The sequence below is a fragment of the Pyxicephalus adspersus genome, chromosome 6 (assembly GCF_032062135.1).
Source record: "Pyxicephalus adspersus chromosome 6, UCB_Pads_2.0, whole genome shotgun sequence".
NCBI classification, from domain to species: Eukaryota; Metazoa; Chordata; class Amphibia; order Anura; family Pyxicephalidae; genus Pyxicephalus; species Pyxicephalus adspersus.
Window position 1 is genome coordinate 88,088,627 of NC_092863.1, and position 23,884 is coordinate 88,112,510.

At 37.2% G+C, this 23,884-nt stretch overlaps 1 protein-coding gene across 4 annotated transcripts in view; it reads left to right on the forward strand.

Annotated features, from left to right (window-relative positions):
• Positions 1-23,884, forward strand: part of WDR7 (WD repeat domain 7) — a 202,942-nt gene that overhangs the window by 73,684 nt on the left and 105,374 nt on the right. For all 4 annotated transcript variants that reach the window (XM_072416511.1, XM_072416512.1, XM_072416513.1 and 1 more), the window contains 2 exons: positions 3,114-3,237; positions 9,602-9,715. In XM_072416511.1, coding sequence (XP_072272612.1) covers positions 3,114-3,237; positions 9,602-9,715 — 238 coding nt within the window. The remainder of the gene's footprint in view (positions 1-3,113; positions 3,238-9,601; positions 9,716-23,884) is intronic.

Here is a 23,884-nt window from a genome sequence, read left to right on the forward strand (position 1 = left end):
ACATTACATGTTTAATTTTTTTTAATTTTTTTTTAACAGATTTTTGTGTTTTGTTGTTTAAAGTTTATTATTAAATTTAATAAATATCGGTGGGTTATGCCTAAGAATTATAGCCCACAAAAAAACATTTCCATGCAAAAAAATTGTACCGCTTTTTGCATGGAAATTTGCACAGAATTAGACCGCTAGGGAGGTTAATAACACAGTTATAATTATTCGTTTTGGCCCACTGTGTATTTGAGTTTGACACCCCTGCTCTACACCAATCAGCAGAATCCTTTTGTGTAATTATAGCTTGATTGGCTTACAGTGCTTCCCAGTCCCCACAGACATTTTTTCCTAACCAAACACTTTTTTTTTTTTAGACAATACTGGCGTAACCTTTTACTTTTTCATCAGCATGGTAATGGCAATTGAAAAATACCTAAAACAAATCTTTTTGGTTTTACGTCTTTTGGACCCAGTGACATTGGGCCTGATTTATTAAAAATTTCCAAGGCTGGGGAGGATACTCTTTCATCAGTGAAGCTGGGAGATTCAGCAAACCTGGAACAGATCTTGTCCAGGACTGAAAACATTTGCTAACAAATAGAAAATTACTTTGCTGCATCACCCAGCTTACTCTTGAAAGTGTATCCTCTCTTAGCCTTGGAGAGCTTTAAAAAAAATCAGGGCCAATGTGTCTGTATGCATCTGCATATTATGACAGGTGGGATGGTTCTTTAAATGGCTTTCTGAAAGCAATTTGTGGCAATGCCTTAATGTGAGGCTATGGCTCCATTATTGATATAACTGAAATCCAGGGAATATAGGTGACGGCTACGGACAGAAGGGCTTAGGGGAAAAGAAGGTTAGATGATGCCAAATATCCATCATTTACAAAAAATCTGTCAGACTTCATCAGAATGCAGCTTTTATTTCAAACTGTGAGAAGATGGCTGCGTCCCGTGACATAAGAGTAAGCAATTTCAGTACAGGCGCGTGTACAAATGTGCAAGATAGAAGGTAAGGCTGGAGTTCAGCTTTAATGAATGTCAGTCTACCTTCATATTGACCCCATAGCTGGTGAAGGGATACCTGATAGACATTCTGATAGCCTGTACATCACACCTTTACTGCCATGACAAAAAAAAACACTGCCTGCTTACTGATCTGAAGCCAGAGACAAGTATCTGACAGATGGAATACATGCCACTTGATAGCTTAATTGGAAATCAAGTCCTCGCTATCTTGTGGGAACATCGCCATGTGCCAAAACAAAATGATGTTCCTCTTCAGTACAAGACAAATCATTTTTAATTGGTTCATTGAGAACATCCACAATCTGTTTGCCTTTTTTTTTTTCTCCTTCTCCTGTTATTTTCGCAATTGCAGCAGATTGTCGAAAATAATTTTCTCCCCTAGATAGGTGCAGCTGTAATTTTGTGCGTTCCAGAGAAGGATGACAGTTTCCGTCATGAATCCTGAATTGTAGGCCTGTAGACCAAAACCAAGTGATGTTATAGAGGGGTGAAGTGCAGCTTGACTTTTTTATGTATATAGTTAAAACTCAGTTTATAAAAGTTAGGTAATTATCATGCTGATTTAGGGATACATTGGTGTAATTTTTAAATTATTTTTTGAGCAGACACTATTAGCCTGGAAAAAGCAAAGACACACTTTTTATTTTTTTGTTTAACTGTATTTCACCTATTAATTTTAAAGGAATCATAGAGGCTGCCATTGCAGACCATTTCTTGAAATACTGCTAGTTGGATGTTAGGATGATACATTGGCTTCTTATTTTCCTAAGTCACTGACCTAAAACAAATTAATAAAAAAGGAATTTTTTTTTGCAATTATTTTCTTTCAATCATTTTTATTGAGTTTCAACAATATAATAACACACAAGAAAAGGACGCAGACAGAAAAAGGGTGAACACCCACTTATACAGGAGAACATCATAATACAAGTGTCACTTTTCCATATACAAACCATTGCTAATATGGGCTGGGGACAACTATAGGGAAGATCTGGGGAGGGGTATGGGAAAAGCATGGGGGAGAACATGGAAAACAAAACAAGGCTTACAAAATAAAAAAGGAATTTTGAAGAAATTTTTTTGTAGTGTTGGTTTCTTCCACTTACTGCAGGGACTTACATTGTAAAAAAAGTTGTGAAAAGAAAGCTGCAAACTATTTTTTCCCCCAATAGTCAGCAGGGCTTTATATATTTTCTCCCCTAGGCCAGGAGCTTGTGCCCCCACCCACAAGCCTAAAAGATACAAAACTGAAGCTATCATACAGTGCTAGCCTGTCAAATATTGATCCTGACCATTTCTGAACCAAAAAGCACAAAGTACACATACCTGTAAATCACTTGCTGAGCCTGTCAAACTCTATACATGTAACAGAGTTTGATTGGCTCGGTTTCAAGTCAGTTGGTTTTGCATAAATTTTGCATTGTTTTTGCTTACTAGTCAAATTTTCTGCACCTCATTAACAATCTCTATTTAGGGTGCACAATGCTGATCTATTTGTATCTGCTAAAATAAGATGTAGTTTAGGGGGTAAGCCCATGGGGTTGATTGCGAATGCTTGAAATATATTGCTGAAATTTGTTGTACAGGTTGACATTCAAAAATCCGGCCATCGATAATCCGGTTCCTTCAGATTTCTGGCATGGACTTCAGAGCGCATTTTCAAAATTTATGTTTTGATGGCGCTATACTCCAAAATCAGTTGTTGGGTCTTGCTTGCATGTGATACCAGGCAATCCTGCTCATTCCTTCTCATTTAATCTTTTGTTTGCTGCTGGATTATGGATTCAGAAAAGAAAAGAGGTGGTGTAAAATGTAAACATCTTGCGTTGTCGATCACAGAGAAAGTAATTTTCTGTTATTTATATACAGCAATAAATTTACCTATATATATTCCGGCATTTTCGAAAATCTGGCACTCCTCTGATCCGGAGGTTCTCGGATTTTTGAATGTCAACCAGTACCAGTTATCGCTGGCTTTTTTTTCAGTATAGAAACAATTTACTTGTCAGAGTATTGAGTGTGAGTGTATTGGATAATGTTGCTATGCCATACAACTGCTGAATTATGATATATTGTGTGTTGTGACTGCAGGTGCGAGAAGCTGCACAAGCTCTATTACTTGCCGAGCTTCGACGAATCGGGCAGAGCGGACGCAAGGACACCATTGATTTTTGGGCACCGTACTTACCACAATACGTCGATACCATTATGTCACGTAAGTGTTTCTTAGGTTGTGGTTGTTATGTCTTCTCTTGGTGTATAAATTCTGTCAATCTATTTATTCTCTCTGTCTTCAGACTTCTTTTATTGCAAACAATAAAACTACCTAAATTTGACTCGATATTGGCTTCTTGCATCCCCTTGTACATCTGATCTTAAACTGGTTACGAGGTGCCAGTCAGATTCACTTATAGTTAACCTTTCACTTTTATGTAAGTTGCTATTTCTTATGATGGATAATATTAAGACACTATCACTTAGACCATTGAGGATTTTTGCACAGGTACCCCCATTTTTGTTACTCGCCTTGCCTGTGCTTACTCCCTGCTCTGACCTTTGTTGCAAACATCAATCATATCATTCCTTTGTTTATACGACAACTTTTGGAGCTATCATTTGGCTGCTAGAAAGTAGCATTGTCTACAGGTGAAATGCTCCCCCATAGGTGGTGTAGTCATAAAAAAAGAGCGGGCATGGCACTATCCAAAGCAAGCACGCATGCACATCATTGTTACGTAAACACATCATTCCCGAAAAAAGTGAGGCCACTGTGTGCCCGCCCCACTATACCCCTGCCTTACACCCAGAAGCGTTATTGTCACCGACTGCAGCTGCGAAAGGAAAGGCAAGAGAACCCAGGCATTGTCCATTTCAGGGTGTCTGAAAGAGGGCCCATTGCGAATGCAGCTTTGCCTTGTATGTGCAAGAAAAGGGTGTCTCTCAAAGGGCTGCTTAATGGATTGCAAATTTCAGTTTACATCTGTTGACATTTACAAGGGGTCAGTGAGATAAAACCCCTGCACTTTAGGTAAAGGTAGGTTTGTTTTTAGTCTACATTTGCACCAAGGAGGATCCCAGTTTTGTTCAAACTTAATAGACGTATATAACACAACATTGGAAATACTATTCTCTGCCTCCGCTCCTGCTTTTTATTGTTGTCCAGAAAACATCCACTGTGCCTTTAATGGGAAGTAAAAGGTTATCTCTCTCTCTGGCCTTTGTGTGTATTATGTGCTAGTGTGGATGCTGCAGCCAGACAGGCAGTGTGTGGAGAGGGAGCTAGGAACAGCCTGCCGATCGATAGCAGTGGTGTGAAGTGAATTAATGTGAGGCAGTCAGTCTGTCTGTCATAGGCATTGCAGGGAATGCGAAGCATTACCAGTCACTGGCCATAGACCTTTTCTTCCTATAAATTCACCTCCCTCCGAGACAGAGGAGGGACCTCCTGTTCCTTAAACAGACATTTTTTCTGTTTTCTTGTGTACTTGTATATCATATTTCATTTTGTTGGAAATAATATATAAATATATATTATGTTGATATTTTCTCCTTGCCTTATTACCTTGGGGATGCCTATAATTATCTCAACCCCTATTTATTGTACAGTGCTGCGTAATATGTTGGCGCTATATCCTCTTTAATAATAATCCTAAGGATTTTTTTCACGAAAAAAAATGTATATAAAAAAAATAAATAAAACAAGCTATATATAAAAATAGATTGTCAGTTTGGCATCTTTGTCCTTGTTGAGGAAATTTCCTATTGTGGTCTTCTTCAAAAGGGAAACCGACAACAAATTTTAGTATTGCAAGGAACGGTTAAACTTTATGATGTTTTATTGCAGTTTGTGGCTTCCTGTAAAGATGAGGACCCTTTTTTAAGGATGGGGTCACAGAAATAAGAAAAAACTTCCACTGTGGAAAAACCCACAGAAAATGTGTTATGTCTGCCCAACTCTTTACCAAACTTTCAAACCAAACTCCTTTTTTCAGAGGTTTCCGTTACCCAACTAGTAAAAAGTAATAAAATTATTTATATATATATATATATATATATATATATATATATATATATATATATATATATATATAAATTGTATCCTTTGACTTGCTGAAACTGTAAACCACCAGTTGTTCAGCACTCAGAAGAGCTCCTGCCAAACCATTCTGTCTGGTACTAAAGCTGCTGTATCTGTGACATTCCCTGGCTGTCACATGTGACCAGCAAATCTGCAGAGAATGGCCTGTAAAAGGTGATGTTCATTGTAAACATTTACCAACTATTTTTTTTTTAAATATTGCCGATTTATAAGTATTTTCAGTAATTTTATGCCCAGTTGTATTTGTCATTTTCATATATAACTTGGTTTTATCCCTTTTTTTAGTAAAACGATCTCTATAGTGCAGACTCCCATGTAAAAAGTAAATCTATTTTTCATAATCAAAGTACTTATTTAGGATTGACAGGGATGGGACTCAGGAGTGCCCCTTCTGCATTTAAATTTTTTAATCATTAAATGGAAAGTAAAGGATGGATTTTATATTTGTGGGGGACTTTAATCCCTTACTGCCCACAGTTTTAAAATATAAGTAAAATAACAATACCACCTTTAAGGGCCACTCTGGGATATTTTATGTGGCTGCCACTTCTTGGTCCTGGCTGTCATTGACAGCTGGAATGATGACTGGTGTTCCGTATGATGCACAACCAATAAGCGATCATGCAACTGCTAAAGGCTTCATCATTTAACAGAAGATTATAGGTGGATACTGCTACCTTGAGACAGCAGTGGCTTATGTTACTATTGTTATAATTATTAACTGGATTCATATAGCGTCAACCTATTATGCAGCGCTGTACATTAAATAGGGGTTGCATATGACAGACTGTAGCACAGGAGGAGGAGAGGACCCTGCCCAGAAGACCCTACAATGTTTTAGTTATAACATGAATTGACCAATGTGATTAACTAAAAAAAAATGTTGAAAAATGTGAACTAAAAAAAAAAGTTAACTAAATGGAGGTTAGCACTCTGGTCTTTGCAGCGCTGGGTCCCAGGTAGCAATCTCGGCCAGGACACTATCTGCATGGAGTTTGCACCTTCTCCCAGTGTTTGCATTAGTTTCCTCTGGGTACTCCGGTTTCCTCCCACATTCCAAATAGTTAGGTTAATTGGCTTCCCCCAAAAATTGACCTTAGACTGTATTATGACATATGACTATGGTATGGTAGGGACATTAGATTGTCAGCCCCTTTGAGGGACAGCTAGTGATATAACAATAGACTTTGTACAAAGCTGCATGTCGGTGCTTTATAAATACTGTGTAATAATATTGTGTTTTTCTATTCTCACTCCTGTTTGCTCCCTCCACTGGGGAAGAGGGGGGATGTGATTTTTATATGGCTGCATAAACTCTTAGGCGCTGTATATGCTTTTTTAGGTGTGTTAAGTAATGTCTGTAATAATTTAGCCTAATTACACCATTCAGCTACTGAACAAAATTCATATGCCAGATGATGAAACAAAGCTTTCATGTGCTTAAAATACAATCTAACAGTGGGAAAGGCTTGAAAACCCTGCCAGGTTTTTTTGGCGTCTATGTAGAATAACTTTTTGTCCTGTATATCATTGTATTTGGGACAGAAGGTGATAAGATAAAATAATACAAGTGATAAAAGTAAATAATACAAAATTGGTCAACTAAGCATAAATGTTCTGTTGACAATTAGGATGCAATCTATTCCCATTTCGCCTCCTAAGGATAGTTAATGATTAAGCCAAAGCTCTGAAATGAGGGACCCACACGTACACCCAGGACTACACTCATTTGTATCTTTTCCTTCCATTTCAGTATAAACCAAGCAAAATTAGTAACAATAAAACCAATGCAGCAGACACCTCACTTGCTGCAATAAACATTTAGAGCTTCCATAACTGTCTTCTATTAATCTCGCCTCGTCTTCTCTCTGTTCCCCACACGGGAGAATATAGTGGCTGATGATGATTATTAATATTGTGGTCTTGTAGAAATGGCTCGGGTCACATCCTGATCAATCCCAATAAAATAAAGCACGTTTGGATTTTTTTTTTCTTCTTACCATAGCGATGGAACAATTTAACTTGTGCATAACCGAGACTGATATTGTTGATCTCCTGGGTTTTAGAGAGGTCACCTCTTTTTATTTTATTGTAAATTCAATACATCCTACAGAGTGATAACAGAGTGGAAAAGAACATTGTGTTAAACACCAAGGATGCAGACAGATGGCAATCTGTGCTACTAGAGCTCTTTTTATGTTTTGTCTTGTTTGGGGACTTTATTTCACTGTAAACTATCAAATATTACCATCATGTTTGTTACTTTCAATTTTGCTATAGTTATCACCATGATTCTGATTTGTTAATATTACATTTCTAAACTATTCCTTTAGTGGTAATTTGTATTACCCCAGCTTCGACTTACCCCCAGCTTTCGGTGCTGAATAATGTTTAGGTATTATGCAAAGGTTAAAGGTAACCTGCCAGGCTAGCTAAACAGGTCTTGGTTTTCAGGGAGCATTCACAATTTGCGTTGTAGTAACTCACAAGTAAGACACAAGGTACAACAACACACTTCAGTGTATAGGTAAATAGCCTAAAATGCACATCAGCGCACATACACAGTACCCAAAAATGTACCTGCACTGTAGAACACTGCAGTGCATGCCATGATTTATCTGTGTGTGTGTATAAATACACACACTGTATATATGTTTTTTTTCCATTGCATTGTATTACAATAGATCTCTAATGCCTAAATTGTAGTAAGGCATCACAGAAACACGACTGGGCCCTAAAATTGCAGCATATTTGTTGTACTGATCCAGAACAAGTATGCAAGGCTTCGTCATTTTTCAGGCACATGATTCTCTAAATTATTAGGTAATTGTATAGATATCCTCCTCACAACTCACATTTAAAAATTGTATTTGGCTCATTGTTGTTTGGACAGGATTTCTTTCATAAACACTCCCACATGAGCAACTCTACTACTAGTGACACATGACCATTGGAGTCCTGTGGAAAAGCTTTCTACCTATTTCTGATAGATCGCTCGTACCAAATACTGAATCTTCTTTACTAGCAACAGGTCAGTGATTGTACAAGGAAGCAATTTAGTGGCAATCAGTCTTTTAGGTATTCTGACTCTGTTAAGTCAAAATTGCACGTGTTGGACTAAAAAAAAACAAAAGCAGTAGCTTGTGCTAATACCGTGTTTCCCCGAAAGTAAGACCTACCCCGAAAATAAGACCTAGCACTTTTCCCCCAACCTGCCCTAATATAAGACCTACCCCGAAAATAAGACCTAGTAGAAAAATAAAAAAAAAAATAAAGAAATAAAAGCAAACATAAATTAAAACAGTACTCACCGAGCGGGAGACAGCGGGCGTACACACAGCGGGCTAACACACAGCCGCACAAGCCGATGCTTTCCTTGTAGTTCCGGCTCCTGTCACAGGCGGAGTGATATTACATGCACTTCGCCTGTCAGAAGCTGAAGTGCATGTAACCAGGCTTGTTCTAGTGAGCCCTTAAAAATGTGTTAAAAAAAAAAAGTTAAAATAATATACTCACCTGATACGCGATCCTGCGTGTGTTTCTGGCTGCAGCAGCGTCTCTCTTCTCTCCTCTGCCAGCATCGTGTCTTTTCCTGTTTGTAAAGCAGAGCGAAAGAAACTGGCACAGCGCCACCTGCTGTTCCATGTCCTAACTGCCGAACAGTGGAAAAAAAGCACAGAGTGATCAGAAGGGGAATTTGTAAGGGGAATTTGGGAATATGGTGTTTTTTTTCATTAAAAAAAGTATATAAGACCTACCCTGAAAATAAGACCTAGTGTGTTTTTGGAAGCCCAAAAAATATAAGACAGTGTCTTATTTTCGGGGAAACATCTCATATGTTGAAATGATCAGCAGATCCAGATCTATAAGTATCTTTTCAGTATACAAGCTCAGTGATGATAAAATAACGTGTTAATGAACCAAAAAAAGTTTGCAGGGTACAACTGTTACATAAATAATTGTTCTCTTGGCTTTAAATATCAGAAGTGTGCAGTTCAAGTACCATACAAAAGCAATTTTTAAAAGAATGGTATGCTTTGCTGCTATTATAGGTTTAAACTGTGCTTAGTTGAGTTCTCTAACCAGCTTAGGGACACCTCGCTTGTAGAAATGGGTCACTTTCCATAAGAGGCTCTAAGTAAAATCATTGAGTGTTCTCTGAGGTTTGTGTGTAGCGTACACAGCACTCCTATGTAGGCTCTATACATATAATGTATTAAGAATGTATGAGCATCAGCTGCTGTACAGGAAGAGTTTTATCTTAAACACCTAATCATCTGATCATACATTTATAATACATGTACAGACCGCTGAGACTCGCCGTCTCTTTAGAGATTTCCAGTATCGGGAAATTCTAGTTCGCAACGGGAATAAAGGAAAGAAGTTGACCTCCCCATTTTTTTAAATTTAAATACTTTTTTTACACTCTTATTTAATTCTGATTATTAATGCATTCAAAATTGAATTTAATTTATTTCAGCTGGTGTGACCACCGAGTCTATTCAAACCGGCAGCGCCAGTCCCGACTCTGGAGGATCAGAGGCTAAAGTTCAAGAAGAAGAACATGATTTGGTGGATGACGACCTTGCAGCAGGTAAGAATTGTTTTCCGTTTTTAAGTAATTTGGAGGAATTTTTTTTTACACAAATACAAAAAAACATTAACTGTATGGAAAGAAATTGTTGAAAAGTTGGTAGTTAAGGAAGAACTTACTCTGCATTATATTTTTGTTACGAATTCCATACCATTCATCATCATCATCATCATCATCATCATCATCATCATCATCATCATCATTATTATGACATTAGCACCACTCTTTGCAGTATTGTACTGTATACCCAGGCCAACGTGGTGATGCAACCCCAGGGGTGGCCATAACCACTTGGCCTCACAGGAAGTGAATTGAATGATACTGTCCATAGTTCAACCTGAAAGTGGATTGCTGGGAGAGAGATTTCTGTGGGGGAAATCACTGAAGAAATCTGTACTGCACTATATGCTTTTTTTATTCTCAAACTAGATTTTTTTGAGTTTTGAAACTGGAACTAGACTGGAATTTCACATTTAATGTCTGCTGTTTTTTTTTTTTTAAATAAAAGGTTTTTAAAAAATACTTGGCCAACATTTTTTTTGTAATTTTGCATTAAGATTGTAATGCATGAAACATGAAAAATTAAATATTCTGCATTACATTGCTATTATTATTTTTTTTTTTGTTTGCTAGAGGTTTGTTTTGTTTTGGGTTTTTGGTAACAAGCTTTGTTTCTTAAAAGGATTTATTAGTTTTCCTCTGGGAAAGAGAGATCCTCCAGTAGTCTAATGAAGTCCCTTGGTAGCTGCAGAGTTATCATTATTTCAACTTTTCTTGCACATTTATGTTTAACTCTTTTATAGGAGATAGTTAATACAAATAATAATACAATTAGTATTTTATGACATTTTTCTCTCTAAGGAGTTATGGCACTTTACAAAGCTAAGTAAATCTAAAAATAATAATGTAAGGGTTATTATTGAATAAAGAATACAAGCACTTTTAGCATCTATAAATCAGGTGGAGGTTGATGGATAGAAGTAGGGTGTGGGGCTTGCATGTTAGGAAGTCCATGCACTGTGCCATTTTAGGTGTTTTGTGGGGGTATACTGTTCTTTTATAATTTTTTGGTTTGGAAGCAGGGATATTTATTATATTATATATTATTTATTATATTATATGTATGTTCATGCCCAATACTTCCACATCATATCCCTTTTTATTAGAACAAAAAAGTATGCAAAAGATTGGACTTGGACAGTGTATGTACAGCACTCGTTCATGCATCGTGCAGTTGTTGGTCATTGGAAAGGATGGTGAAAGATCCTTTCCAACGACAATGATTGCACGTGTGTACATAGCCTAAGTGTTGCATTTGGGTCCAGAAATTCTGTATGATTCTATTAGATCTAGGAATGTTGCTGTGCAGGCAATTTGTGCTACAGTAATCATTCTGTGTGATTGGACCAAACAGACGTGTCTGTTCTCCTCAACACCCACCCCAGACCCCTCTTTTCATGCAGCAGTGACCCTTGGACATCCATTGCTGGTTCACCTTTTTTTTCTCAGTCCTGTTTGAAAGATCGTAACCAATGGTTTAAAAAAACATCCTGCTTTTTGGAAGATGCCCTGACCTAGCTGTCAAGCCATCACCATTTGACCCTTGTGAAAGTCACTCTTTGATCCTTACACTTGGCCATTTTTTTTCTTTCTCCAAAAAAAGAAAAATAAATTACATTAGTACTGAATGTTCACTCATTTGAGGTAATACATTCAAAAACAACTTATACTTCAAACTATTTTTATAGATATTTAAAATTTCATGTTAGCCAATTTGTAGTTTATTCTTTAATTCTTTTCACATTGCAGATTCATTCATCTGTCTCACAATAATACTGCACACAAATAAATGAAACACCTGTGAATAGCACTTACAAATCCATTCAGCAGCACCATTTATTAACTATTGGTGAATCCCTCCACCTACACAAAACTACTATTATCTCAATCATTAGCTTTTCATAGATCGTCTGTTATAAAGGCCTTAAAACCATTATAACACAAGGTCTGTGGTCATCTAGCTGATGAAACGATGGTGTTTTATGTAGGTAAACCCAGCATCATTGATCACATAGAATACTCCTGAGCCCTGAGGTGTATAAAAAAAACACTTAAACAATACTTTTGTTTGATCAAATGTGATATAACAAATCCCAGTATTTTCAAGCTTTTTTAATGTTTTACTAAAATTCTGTTAATAGAAAAAAAAAGTGTGGTTGGTATCTATATATTTTTCAAAAATGCCTAAACATCAAAAATTGTCTTTGCATTGTTACGGCAAGGAAGAAAATGCAACTAAAATGCAGTTTCATTGAATAGACTGAAAAACCTCCTTGTCAAACATATCTCCCTCCTCCCAAATCAATTGAAGCTAATTACATTTATTTTTAAATGAATAGTCCTCACGGAAACCAAGCAGATGGAAGGCAGTCGGAAGAACAAAATCAGCCTTGATTGAGACGATTTCAGGCCACCTTCAATCTGATGCGGCTCTTTTCTGTATCTTGTCTTTTCTAAAGCTAATATTCATTGATCTTTTTTTGCAAAGTATTGCCTGACTGCCATGGTCAACAAGAATTTCTACCGGCTGACTTAAGGTTCACCAAAATGCTTTTTTTTTTTATCCACATAATTTTTTAAAAGGATCACTTTCACATTAATCCTTTTAAGGATTAATGCATTTCGGTGTAGAACGTAGAAAAGAAATAGAGGAGGGGGGGGGAAAAAGAGCTGAAACGGTTTACAGGAAAACAGCTTAATTGATGCTACCGTAGTTCATGTGTTTAGAATGGGGGGAATGTCTGGCTTCAGTTTTAAATATTTATATCATATAGTCTTTGAATTATCTGTTTTCTGTCATGAGTTACTTTAGTGTAAAATCTGCTCTTCTTTAAATGGGGTTTCATTTGTTTGTTTTGCTGCTGCTCTACTACCTGAACTACAAAGTGTTAATTATTTCAATGTTTTTGTTACTGTATTCCTTCCCTTTAATTTTAAGAAGACCGACGGCCACTTACAGCTGTGGGTCACAAATTAGTTCTTTGTTCCTGTCAGCGCTGTCATAGTGCCAACAGCACAGAAATAGTATTGGTAGCTAATGTTTTTGGAAAAATTCCCAAGGCCTTGGGCAAAGCTGCTGTTTTTAGATTGCATTTTTAGAATACTTCTGTGCTTATTTTCACCTATTATCAATTCTGAACATTTTAGAAGTGTGTATCTTCACTATATTTGTCATTTTTATTAAATATTTTGGTAGCTTGAAGTCTTCTGTTTGGAGAAATATATAGTTTGCTCAGTACATGACTCTGGCTTCAGTTTGGGGGGTTTAGTCACTGTCTTAGACTAAGTACCCAATTATTGTCATTGGAAAGGTTCTTTTCAACGACAAAAGACTCAACGAGCGCTGTGCATACAGCGCCGTTCTGCTCTATGGAGAGAGGAGGGGGGAGAACAACGGAGCGGCACCCCGCTGCGTTCTCTCTCTTCACTTGTGTTACGATCGTTCGTCAGGACAGATCCATGAACTACGTCAGAGAAAAGCTGTACACACATCAGATTCACGTCTGATAACAGCCCTGAAGTGATAATCTGATAGGAATTATGTGATGTGTGTGTACTCAGCCTTAGTATGTGATTTTGAGTTTTGACTTCACTTGCAGTAGGGTGGTGACTCAGAAACAAGGCCTCAAACAATCCAGGTAAATAGAATTTTTATCCGGAAATCAGCAATGATTTTATTTATTTCAGCATTTATTGCTTTGTACTAAAGAATTTTTTTTCTACAAATGTGGAAAAATGGAGCAATCATATTACTGGGACCTGACCAGATTTTCAGAAATCTCTTTAGTGCTATACGTAACGAGTAGAAAACCATTGATGATCCTAACATACCTGGGATCGAGCTCTGTTCTTTGTATCAATGTTACTCATACCACACGTCCATTAACATGATTCTCCCCTGGAGGTTGGCCACAGCATTCTGCCTTATGGGAAGGAATTCCTTCTTTCTCAGGGTCTTAGGGTTCAAAAAAAAGTTAAAAGTGGTGGCTTCCATCTTGACAGGTTCTCTTTTTTGTTTTTTTTAATTCTCTTCCTATCTGCTCCTGCCTTTTTCTCCCTCTCATTGAATTCATTTCCAGCTCACTGAACACTTTGATTGGCTCTTTCAAGGAACACAGCTCAACATCTATATTTTTGAAAAATTCCCTGCTATAGGTTAGAAGTATTTTGATATCTTTTACAGATATAAGGGATTCCTTTGCCTTCTGTCATTACATTTTCATCTGCTGACGGTGAATGTTTTACTTTTCTGTTTGCCCAAACACTCAGCCTAGATTGATAGTCCATCAAGCCCTTCATTAAGGCAGTGTGCTTTGTTTCTGTGCTGCGGTGTGGTTTTCTGAAGAAATACAGCAAGCTGCAGAGATCATAAATTGGACTTGGGTTCTGCACAATTTTCATGTACAGATTAAGGAGAGAAACTAATCTCAAATAATGATTCTTAAAAGGAAAGCTTAGTATATTTTCGTCAGAATTATACGTCATTAATATAGTGTTTTTGACCTAAAATAGATATAAACTCTAACCAAACAACATTTAGATTTTGGATGCATTGCATTTTGCAGTACATGTTTCCAGTGACAACTTGGATAATGTTTATTGAAATGACTACTTCCAATCTGTATTATGAATAGGCATTTGCCTATAGCAGGGAGTGCCCAAACAAGGACCATCATGGCGGGGCAACAAGTATAATGAAAGTGCCATAGAAATAATAACTTGAAAAATGAATTTACGATGACAAGTTGGGACATCTATTAGAATGTGGTGATTGGGTTTACATATTCTTTATTGTATAAATTTTATTTTGTTTTAGTGGTTAGCACTCTTGGCAGCTCTAGATCCCAAGTTCGGATCTGGGCAAGAACACTATCTGCATGGAGTTTGCGTGTTCTCCCTCTTTGGGTTTCGTCAGGGTAATCTGGTTTCCTCCCACATTCCGAAAGCATGCAGTTAAATTAAAAAACGACCCTAAACTGGGGTAATGACCTACATACACAAAAGTAATAATAAAAATATTTTTGTGTGTCTGCTTTCTCATGATTTTCATATTTTCATAATGATCATTTTCTTTAACATTTTATTTACGTACATCAGACAGGGTGCAAATGTTTGGATATTTGTACTCCGCATATGTTTCAGTTTGTCTGGGATATTTTAACTTTATTGGAGATGCAGATCTGCTTCTCTTAGAATAACTATTGCAGCGCACATTGCTGTGGGCAATAATAACAATAATAAGCACTGAAGTTAGCCCTGAATGCCAATGAATCTCTCTTATGCTATAAAAAAAATCCCAAAGTATATCTCATCAGCTAAAACTAACAGAATGGAGTATATATATTGTTAAATCTGCAAAAAACTATAGTTTTAAATACACCTAATATTGGGTCCTAAATTGGGCACTTGACTACTTTCCTCACTTGCATGCTGTGGCAAAGGGAGGGCATAGAACTTCACTAAGATCTTAAGTTCTGGGATACTGATGGTGGCTGGTGAGCAACTGAGGACACATTAATTAGCTGAAAAAAAAGGTTAATGTTACGTTATTCAATAACTTGCTTTAGTTTTTATCCTCCTTGATACTTATGTTCATAGCACCCCTTTCTAGTATTGTACAGACTGTGCTAACAGCTGTCCTGCAATGTGTCCCCAGTATAGGCATAATCAATGTAAATATCAATGACTACAAGAGGTCACCAGGGGGCCCTATCAAAATTGTGCCATGGGGGCCCTTGATATGTAATTACACCTCTTGCATTATCTACTTAAGAATAATCAATGCTCTTCAGATGCATTTAACACAAGGTAAGCCTCTAACATTCACCTGTGATTTACTTTGCAGAATGGGTCTATATTGATTTAGTGTAAGCATGTCCAAATGCCAGTGCACTGAACTTCAGGCTGATATGAAAACAAATTCAGCTCCTTACTAATTGCCGTTTTTGATAGATATCATGAAGAGCCTGGTGATTACCTACAATTTTGGATTCTAACCTGCTTTCAGTCCCAGTGCTAATCATTATAGGGAATATATATATATTAACACAAATCTCTCAAAAAACGGCACAGACAGCAAGAAGATCTTAACTCGGTGCAATATAAAAAATTTGATTCAATGCAGATAACATAAATAACTGAAATTCTGTTCCCTTCTGTCATCTAAAGACCTGTTCTTGCCTTATAGAGAAGGTCAGGAACCTCTAGAGTCCAGGTGTGCTTTGGGTCACAATACTGGCTGCACATTGTAATGAAACCTTTGCCAACTATTAATTAACAGTATTCAATGAATGCTTTTCAGTTCAAAATACCTCTTAAAATCTCATCCCCAGCTTTTGTAATGAGCTTTTTCTATCAACTGAGAACTATCATGTAATTGTAGCCAGCAGATGTTCCTATATAGCAAACCTTTATTATAAGTGAAATTGCTTGTATCAGTATTCACAGAGTAGGAGGAGGCAAGAATCTGCAACATTTTGCTGAAATCCTTGCTTTGTACATAATCAGGCTCCATGACATTCAGTGTTCAACCCAGAAATGTTTTTAGGCTGGGTGGGAAGAAATTGTAGGTGGGTGGCAGCCCAACTCCTCATTTAACTCCCAAAAACAGCCGGGTGCTTACTAATAAAGCTCCGGTGGTGCGCCCAGCTAAAAGGTGCTGGGGACAACACTGTGTGTGTGTGTGTGTGTGTGTGTATATATATATATATATATATATATATATATATATATATATATATAATCTCAGAATTTTACTTAAAAAGTGTACTCCAACTGTTTAGACTGTTATCTTCACTAATTATAAAAGGTTATTTATTGTTCCCCTGTGATTCTGCTTTCAAATTTACCCATTATCACAGCTCTCTTTAGTGAATAGTAGCAGTTTGCTCATATTTGATAGCATACACATGCAAAGATCTCATTCTGCCCATTGATTTCCGATCTAGCCATCACCAAATATACTACCAGACTATCAAATCATATCTGTGAAGTTGGAAGTCCAGATCTTAGTTGAGCCATTTGTCGAAACCGTGTTCCTTCCGCTGCTTCAGTTCACTTTCCCTGGTTGAAGTCACAACCATTATCCCTTAATTGGAGCTGTGTTGGAAATAAGTGTAGTCTGGTAATTTCAAGCATCATTACTGACTCAGTGATTCACAGAGTGATTTGTTAGTAAATGATCCTTGACTGACAACACTAAGAAAAGACTAAGCGAAGATTTGGGTTGAGGGTCACATTAATCCTAACACCAGCAAAGGTATACAATTATCAATTTTCTTGTCGTGTTATACTGTTTTGGTATTTTAGTTTAGCTATTAACTTACAGACCTTTTATTTTTTTTAAAGAGAAATAAGTTGCCTTTACATGAACAGAAACTGGAATCATTTTCACTGGGAAAATAGTTATTGTTTTAGTTTGGAAGCTGAAAATGTTCCTAGTTTGAGGTACTGTAGGTTTAATGCAATTTAATATATTGCAGCTTAACAGTTCTTGGATATGGTGGTTGATTTTTCCTTTATTATTCCCTAGAGATCCTGAAGTAACACACCTCATATACTAGGGATACAACACTCACTGGAATGTATCTGTGGAGAAACAGATTTGTCACCCTGTTCTCCTCATTCGGACTACACACATCTTACCTTACAATCCAAGAGAAGGATTTTGTAGCCGTATCCTTTGTATTTTGGATTTATTTCTTTCCATATTTAGTGACAATGGTCACCAAAATCAGTTTTAAGGGTAAATCCTGTCAGCAGAGATGCAGAACCCAATGTTTCTAAATGTTCCAAATCATTTTTAAAGCTAAATTGTTTTGGCTTTACACATACATTAAAGTTGCCTGCTGGCCAGATATAGGAAAACATCACTTGATACAGATTTGTATTTAAAAACGTGTAAGTACCTGAATCTTGTCATCCTCTGCTTTTGCTCCTTTACTTTCCAATCACAGGCTAAGGGAAAAAAGGCGACCTAAGTTTATCATTTGGCTTCGAAAAAGTCCAGTTACCAGGCTAATTGTGCTAAGTGGTGGGTCTGTATCAACTTCAAAACTATCTAGACATAAATATAAATATATAAAGGAGGTAAAACCGCTTACATCTTTGTATTTCATCTTCATATTACTGTAACTGTGGAGTTTCTTGAAACTCTCCTTTAACCTCCTGAGCGTTACACTGAGGTCTAGATTTCTGTACCAAAAGTGATCCATTGTTTTTCATGAAATTTTTTTTTTTAAATTGTAGACCTGTAATATATATATATATATATATATATATATATATATATATATATATATATATGTGTGTGTGTGTGTGTATATAATATCTGTCTGTGTATATGTGTGTGTAAAAATGTGAAGTATATTTATATAATGATTACATTACATACTTTAAATTATTATAGTAGTAATAGAATAATTAGACGTAATAGATTTTAGGCACTTTGGATTTGGACCTCATTTGGTGAATAGGAGCAGGTTTACTAGCAAATATAGGTTAAGCCAACAAAAGAAAAATACATTTTTTAAATATTTTATAAAGGGTTTTAACTTGGTCATTAAAAAGAAAGTACTGCCCTTTTTTAAGTTTTACATATCGACGCATGAGTCACAGCAGTAGATGGTGCTGTGTCCTCATGTAAAGTTTGTTACACACTTTACATGAGGATACAACGACATCTGCTGGTGGCCAACAATAATGCACAAAAAATATTTTAAGATCAAGTGACCCATCATCACCAAGAGGCAAAAGGCTTTAACCTGTATGAAGGGGAAAAATGATGTACAGACTTAGCCTACATATTTTTATGTTAATGTATTGACAATGTATTGACATTTCCATTGATTACCATTTTTAATTTTAGCAGTGACCATCACATTTTGTGCCCTAGGTTTATGCTCGAGTCAAAGTATTTTCCTATATTTTCAGGTCATAATAAGTACCCTGAGAATATTTTCAGATCTGCCTATATTAAAGTTTTTTATAATAGTTTGAGCTATTTAATTTCTGAAGGTGCTTCTATAGAATCTAGGGTGTATTGGATTTTTCACCCTTGGCTTCTACATTTTGACCAGATATTTTTTTTTATGTCCTGACGCCTAAAACCTTAGAATTGAAAAAGAGATGTGCTTTATTATCTAATAACTGTTTGTCAGGTTTGAAATGCTTTATATTTCTCCATTAAGATTTCCCCTTCTTGATTTGTCTGACACCTGAACAGAAAGTGAGAAGAAACCTTACTACCTTCTTTGGGTAAAATTGGGTAATTTTTAGTTGTTTTTTTTTTTTTTTACACCCCCAAAGCTTTAATGAAAGCTGTAAACAGGAGATTAACTATTAGGCTATTGCGTCATCCTGTAGTAGCCATAAAGAAAGATTATTCTGCGATGTTCCCCTCCATAGATTGAAATGGGAGCCGGAGATTAATCACTCTAGGAGATTTCCCATTCAGGAGATTGTTGGTGAGTTTTCTCATTACTGTCTTCCCCTGCAAGCTTAATCTCATGAGACTAATCTCTTATCACAGGCCAAAAAAATTCTGCAGTGCCACTAAATAGCATTTATATTGTTTTTTTTTTTTTTTCAAAGATGCAAATTATTAAAGAACAAACATGTTTTTGTAAAGAAAGCCACCAATTGGAGGTAGGCAGTCTATGACCAGCAGGTTTGTGCTAATGAACCAAAATTATTAGTGGTAGGGTGTCTTGTTCTGTTTGATTGTTTTTGCAACAGAAGGTTGGTTGAAAATTCTGAAAGGGACCTTGCAATGACCGTTAAAGCATATCAAGACCCAAATCAAAAATATGTATTGTAATTTATCAGTCCTTGCATTTGCTAATCTTACTACCCCATTGCATTTGTTTGTCAATTCACCTGTATGCTAAAGTCCTATTTGGTTTTTCCCACCTCTGACTTAGCCAATAGTGTCAGAAAAGGTGTGTAGCAGTGTAGGTGAAAGTGTCAAAGGGATTAGAGTTTCACTACCTGGGTCCTGTGGAACCCTAGGGTTTCACCAAAGGTTGCTAGGGCTTCCTTGCGCGATGAGCAATCAGTGCAATCTGCTACAAATGATTTCGACGATACTATTGGCAATCTGAAAGGGTGACATCCTTCCCAGTTTCCAGCATTGTAAAGAGGAATTCTGCCCACTGATGACCACACCATTGTACTGTTAGCTGTGGATATAGTAATTCTAGCAGTGGTTCCCTGAAGACCTGAAAGTTATTTCAAAGGGTCCCTCATGTTAAAAGGTTGAGAAAAACTGCTCTGGATTCTATGCACATGTAGTTGCTCCCTCTTCCTTGTCATTAAACATTTTCAATGCAGATAATTTGCTGCCCCACCTCTTGGATTGTAAGTTATTTTGGGCAGGGTCTTCTCCTCCTCTTGTGTCTGTGTCACTTGCAACCCCTATGTACAGGGCTGTGTAATATGTTGGTGCTATATAAATACTGTTTAATATCAACATGAGACTTTTACAGCCACTGCTAGATTGTTGGCTAACATGGGTCCAGGGAGGAGAAGCCGCTATGGGTTTCTGGAACACATTACTAACAGAATCATCAGAGGTGATCAGAAAGAAAATGTTTATTAGCTCCGCAGAGCTTAGAATCTGCAAACAAATACAACCTAGCATATGCGTATGGCAGTAATTTAGCTTGTGCAGTTTCTATTTAATTGGCATATAACAGGTTTTTTTTCCTTGTCTGAAATTTGCTCAGTGTGCTGGCCATTAGGTGCTTTTGAGCAGTTAAATCACAGTACAAAATTTCTTGTGCTATTAACCAAGTGCTTTGTGTTAAATTAATTTTCGTAAAAGCTCCCATACAGTCGCATGACCTCCTCGATTTTAGCTTAATTGCTAGAGGAAACTATAAACAAATATTTTCTTTTTTGTTGCATTAGACGACCTATTGTTGTAATAGTAATCCTAAGTATTCATTCAATAATATCCTGCCTGGTATTAAAAACCAATATTATGGTGCTTGGAGACATTTTCAGTTTTAGAGATTAAAAATCATTTGTGTAGTGCTAGGCTGGAGCTGCCTGAGCATACGGGATTTTAATTTGGACAAATCAGCCAGACTGGTTCAGATTCATGTCATTTGTTTAGATATCTTAATTAGCCCAGTATGTATGTGATATCACTTGGGATGGAATAAAGCTACGTACACACGTCAGATTTTTATCGCCCGATAATCGGCATCGGCCAATTATCGGGCGAAAATCTGCCGTGTGTACAGTCGGTGTCGTCCATCGTCCGGACGACCGACCTGCCGGATCCACGGACGATGGACGACAGCCGATCGTAATGAAAGTGAAGGGGAGAGCGCGCAGCAGGGTGCCGCTCCGTCGCTCTCCCCCTCCCCTCTCCATAGAGCATGAACGGTGCTGTATGTACAGCACCGTTCATGCATCGTGCAGCCCCTTGTCGTTGGAAAGGATCGTGAAAGATCCTTTCCAACGACAAAAATTGGCAGTGTGTACGCAGCTTAAGGTAAAACTGCTCTAAAACATCAATTTTGAATAAGGATGTATATATGTGGACATATTGTTCTTTGACAACAGACACAAGAAGATAACTCTTCTTTCCTTATTTGTGTTTCCATGCTGCCCTGTGTATTTCTTATTTAGAATAGGTTGTGCTATGGTAAACCTATGATGAGTCATTTTGATTAACATATGGAATCTTTCTTTTACATATCACAGATATTTACCACAGGTCAGGCATTATAGAACAATATCCAATCCACTGTATAGTTGAAAGTTTGTGAACATCCGACCAATACTTCAATAATATTAGACACCCCATTCCAAGCCATGGTCATATTATGGAATCCCCCCTCCTTTCCTTTTGCTTTCCTTGGGTGAAATGGGGTACTAATCTGAAATTGGAAGATTTGGCTTGCAGTTGGCATTCCAATTTTGTCTTAAAATGTTCAAAGTTTGAGTTATGAGCTGTGTACAGACCACTCCAATTCCACCCCATCAAACCTGCCAAACCTGGTGCTCGGGCACGGTCAATCTGAAACAGTATATAGTCTTGTCTAAACTACCCAAAAAGCCTAAAATGTCTTTGTATCCTGCAGCAATCTTCACTTGAAACAATCTGAACTCCAGTTTCAGGGGTATCCACATACTTTTGGTTATGTAGATGTTATCTATATGTTATCAACATATTACACAGCACTGTTAATTAAATAGGGGTTGCAAATGACAAGACACATACAGACAGTGACACAGGAGGAGGAGAAGACCCTGCCCCGAAGAGCTTACAATTTAGGAGATAAAGGATTGTAGAGGAGAGAGGTGGGTTAGAGGAATACCAGAGAGGAGCATGTTAAAGTAGTCCAGGCGAGAGATAAGATTGTGTACAAGGAGTTTGATGGTCTCTGGGGATTATTATTTATAATTATTATTACACAGTATATATAGCGCTGACATATTGCAGCGCTGTACAAAGTCCATTGTCATGTCACTAGCTGTCCCTCAAAGGGGCTCACAATCTAATGTCCCTACCGTATGTCCTTATTACAAACTAATTGGGGGAAGCCAATAAACCTAACTGCATGTTTGTTGGAATGTGGGAGGAAACCCAGGCAAACACAGGGAGAACCTGCAAACTCCATGCAGATAGTGTCCTGGCTGAGATTTGAACCTGAAACCCAGTTCTGCAAAGGCCAAGGTGCTAACTCCTGAGCCACCGTGCTGCCTATAAATGTAACCGTGATGATCGGGTGTTTAATACCTTTTGATCATAGTGTATATCTTCAGAAATCTTTGGGATTATGTAGCATAAAACATTTAGGAAAGTCTGTGCAGCCACACTTTTTCTATGTAGATAATTTATTGGTTGCTGACATGCACGGTGACACAGCAGGTGTACTAGGGACAGATTTCAGCAGGTTTGAGCATTGCATGCTCTCAACTTAAAAAGCAGATCCGCTCATATGGTAGAAGATCTGCGTTTTACCCATAGTAGTGCAGGGATATGAACAGCTTTGTAAGTAAGGATCTGAATAAAAGATTTCGCCCTGTACAAAGAAATTGACATAATTCCTGACACACTTAATCTTAGCGAACCATTTGATACATCATTACCATCCATATTTGCCTTGCTTGCTGCTTAAACAACTGTCATTGGAACAAAGCTCTCTCCTTTTTTTTAGAAATAAAAATAAAAGACAAAACAGGTGCAATCATGCATCACTTGCCTCTCATCTCTGGCCAGGCTGCTACATTAAATTTGGAAAGGGTGGATGTAAGCAACAAACGAAACCATCTGCCACCCCCAGCAAACAAGCCGGTGACCCACTGTTTGGCACAATGGCTGAGCCTGAAGAGTCAGCCGCTGGACAAAGTTCATGCTGGGTTTCATTTAAAGAGGTTATAGTAAACTTGAGATCCTTCGAAAGATCCTGTCAACATACATTTTGGCATGTGGTCTCACATGCTCACCGGAGAGAGATCAAAGGTTTATTTAATTTGAATTTAATCACTCTTTAAAGATCACCGGAACCCACCCCTCTTTTGAACCCCAAGAAAATTTTTTTTATTGTACTTTTTTCTTTCAGATTTGATAAAACATGATAAAGTATTTTAATGAGACAGGTAACGGTGTTTTACCTCTCATTGGATTAAAAAAAAAAAGTATTTTCAATAGGGGAGAGTAAAATTCTTTGCCTGGTTTTATCAGTGGCTGTATTTGCATTATAAGGATTTAAAACTCACTACTTATCCTGATGACACAGAGCATTGTTGTGATCTGAACTTTGTTTCCTTTTCCCCCTGGATACTTATTAAAAAAGCTACTAGTGACAATATTAAGTCAATTTGGAAGGGGGTTAATATACTTTATTTTCTATCCAATTTTGCTAAACGTGTGCAAATTGTTGCTACTCATGCCTGTTTGTATCTGACAAGAGTCTCATGTTGCTGTAGCTCATCTCCTACTGTAGGTTCAAAATGTTCTTCTGTTTAACCTCTCTTGTAACAAGTGGTTATTTGAGTAGCAGCTGTGTGATTAGCTGATAGATATTTAATAAGCAACTGAAAAGGTGTACCTAATAAAGTGACCAGGCAATGTATATATCATATAACCAAGTC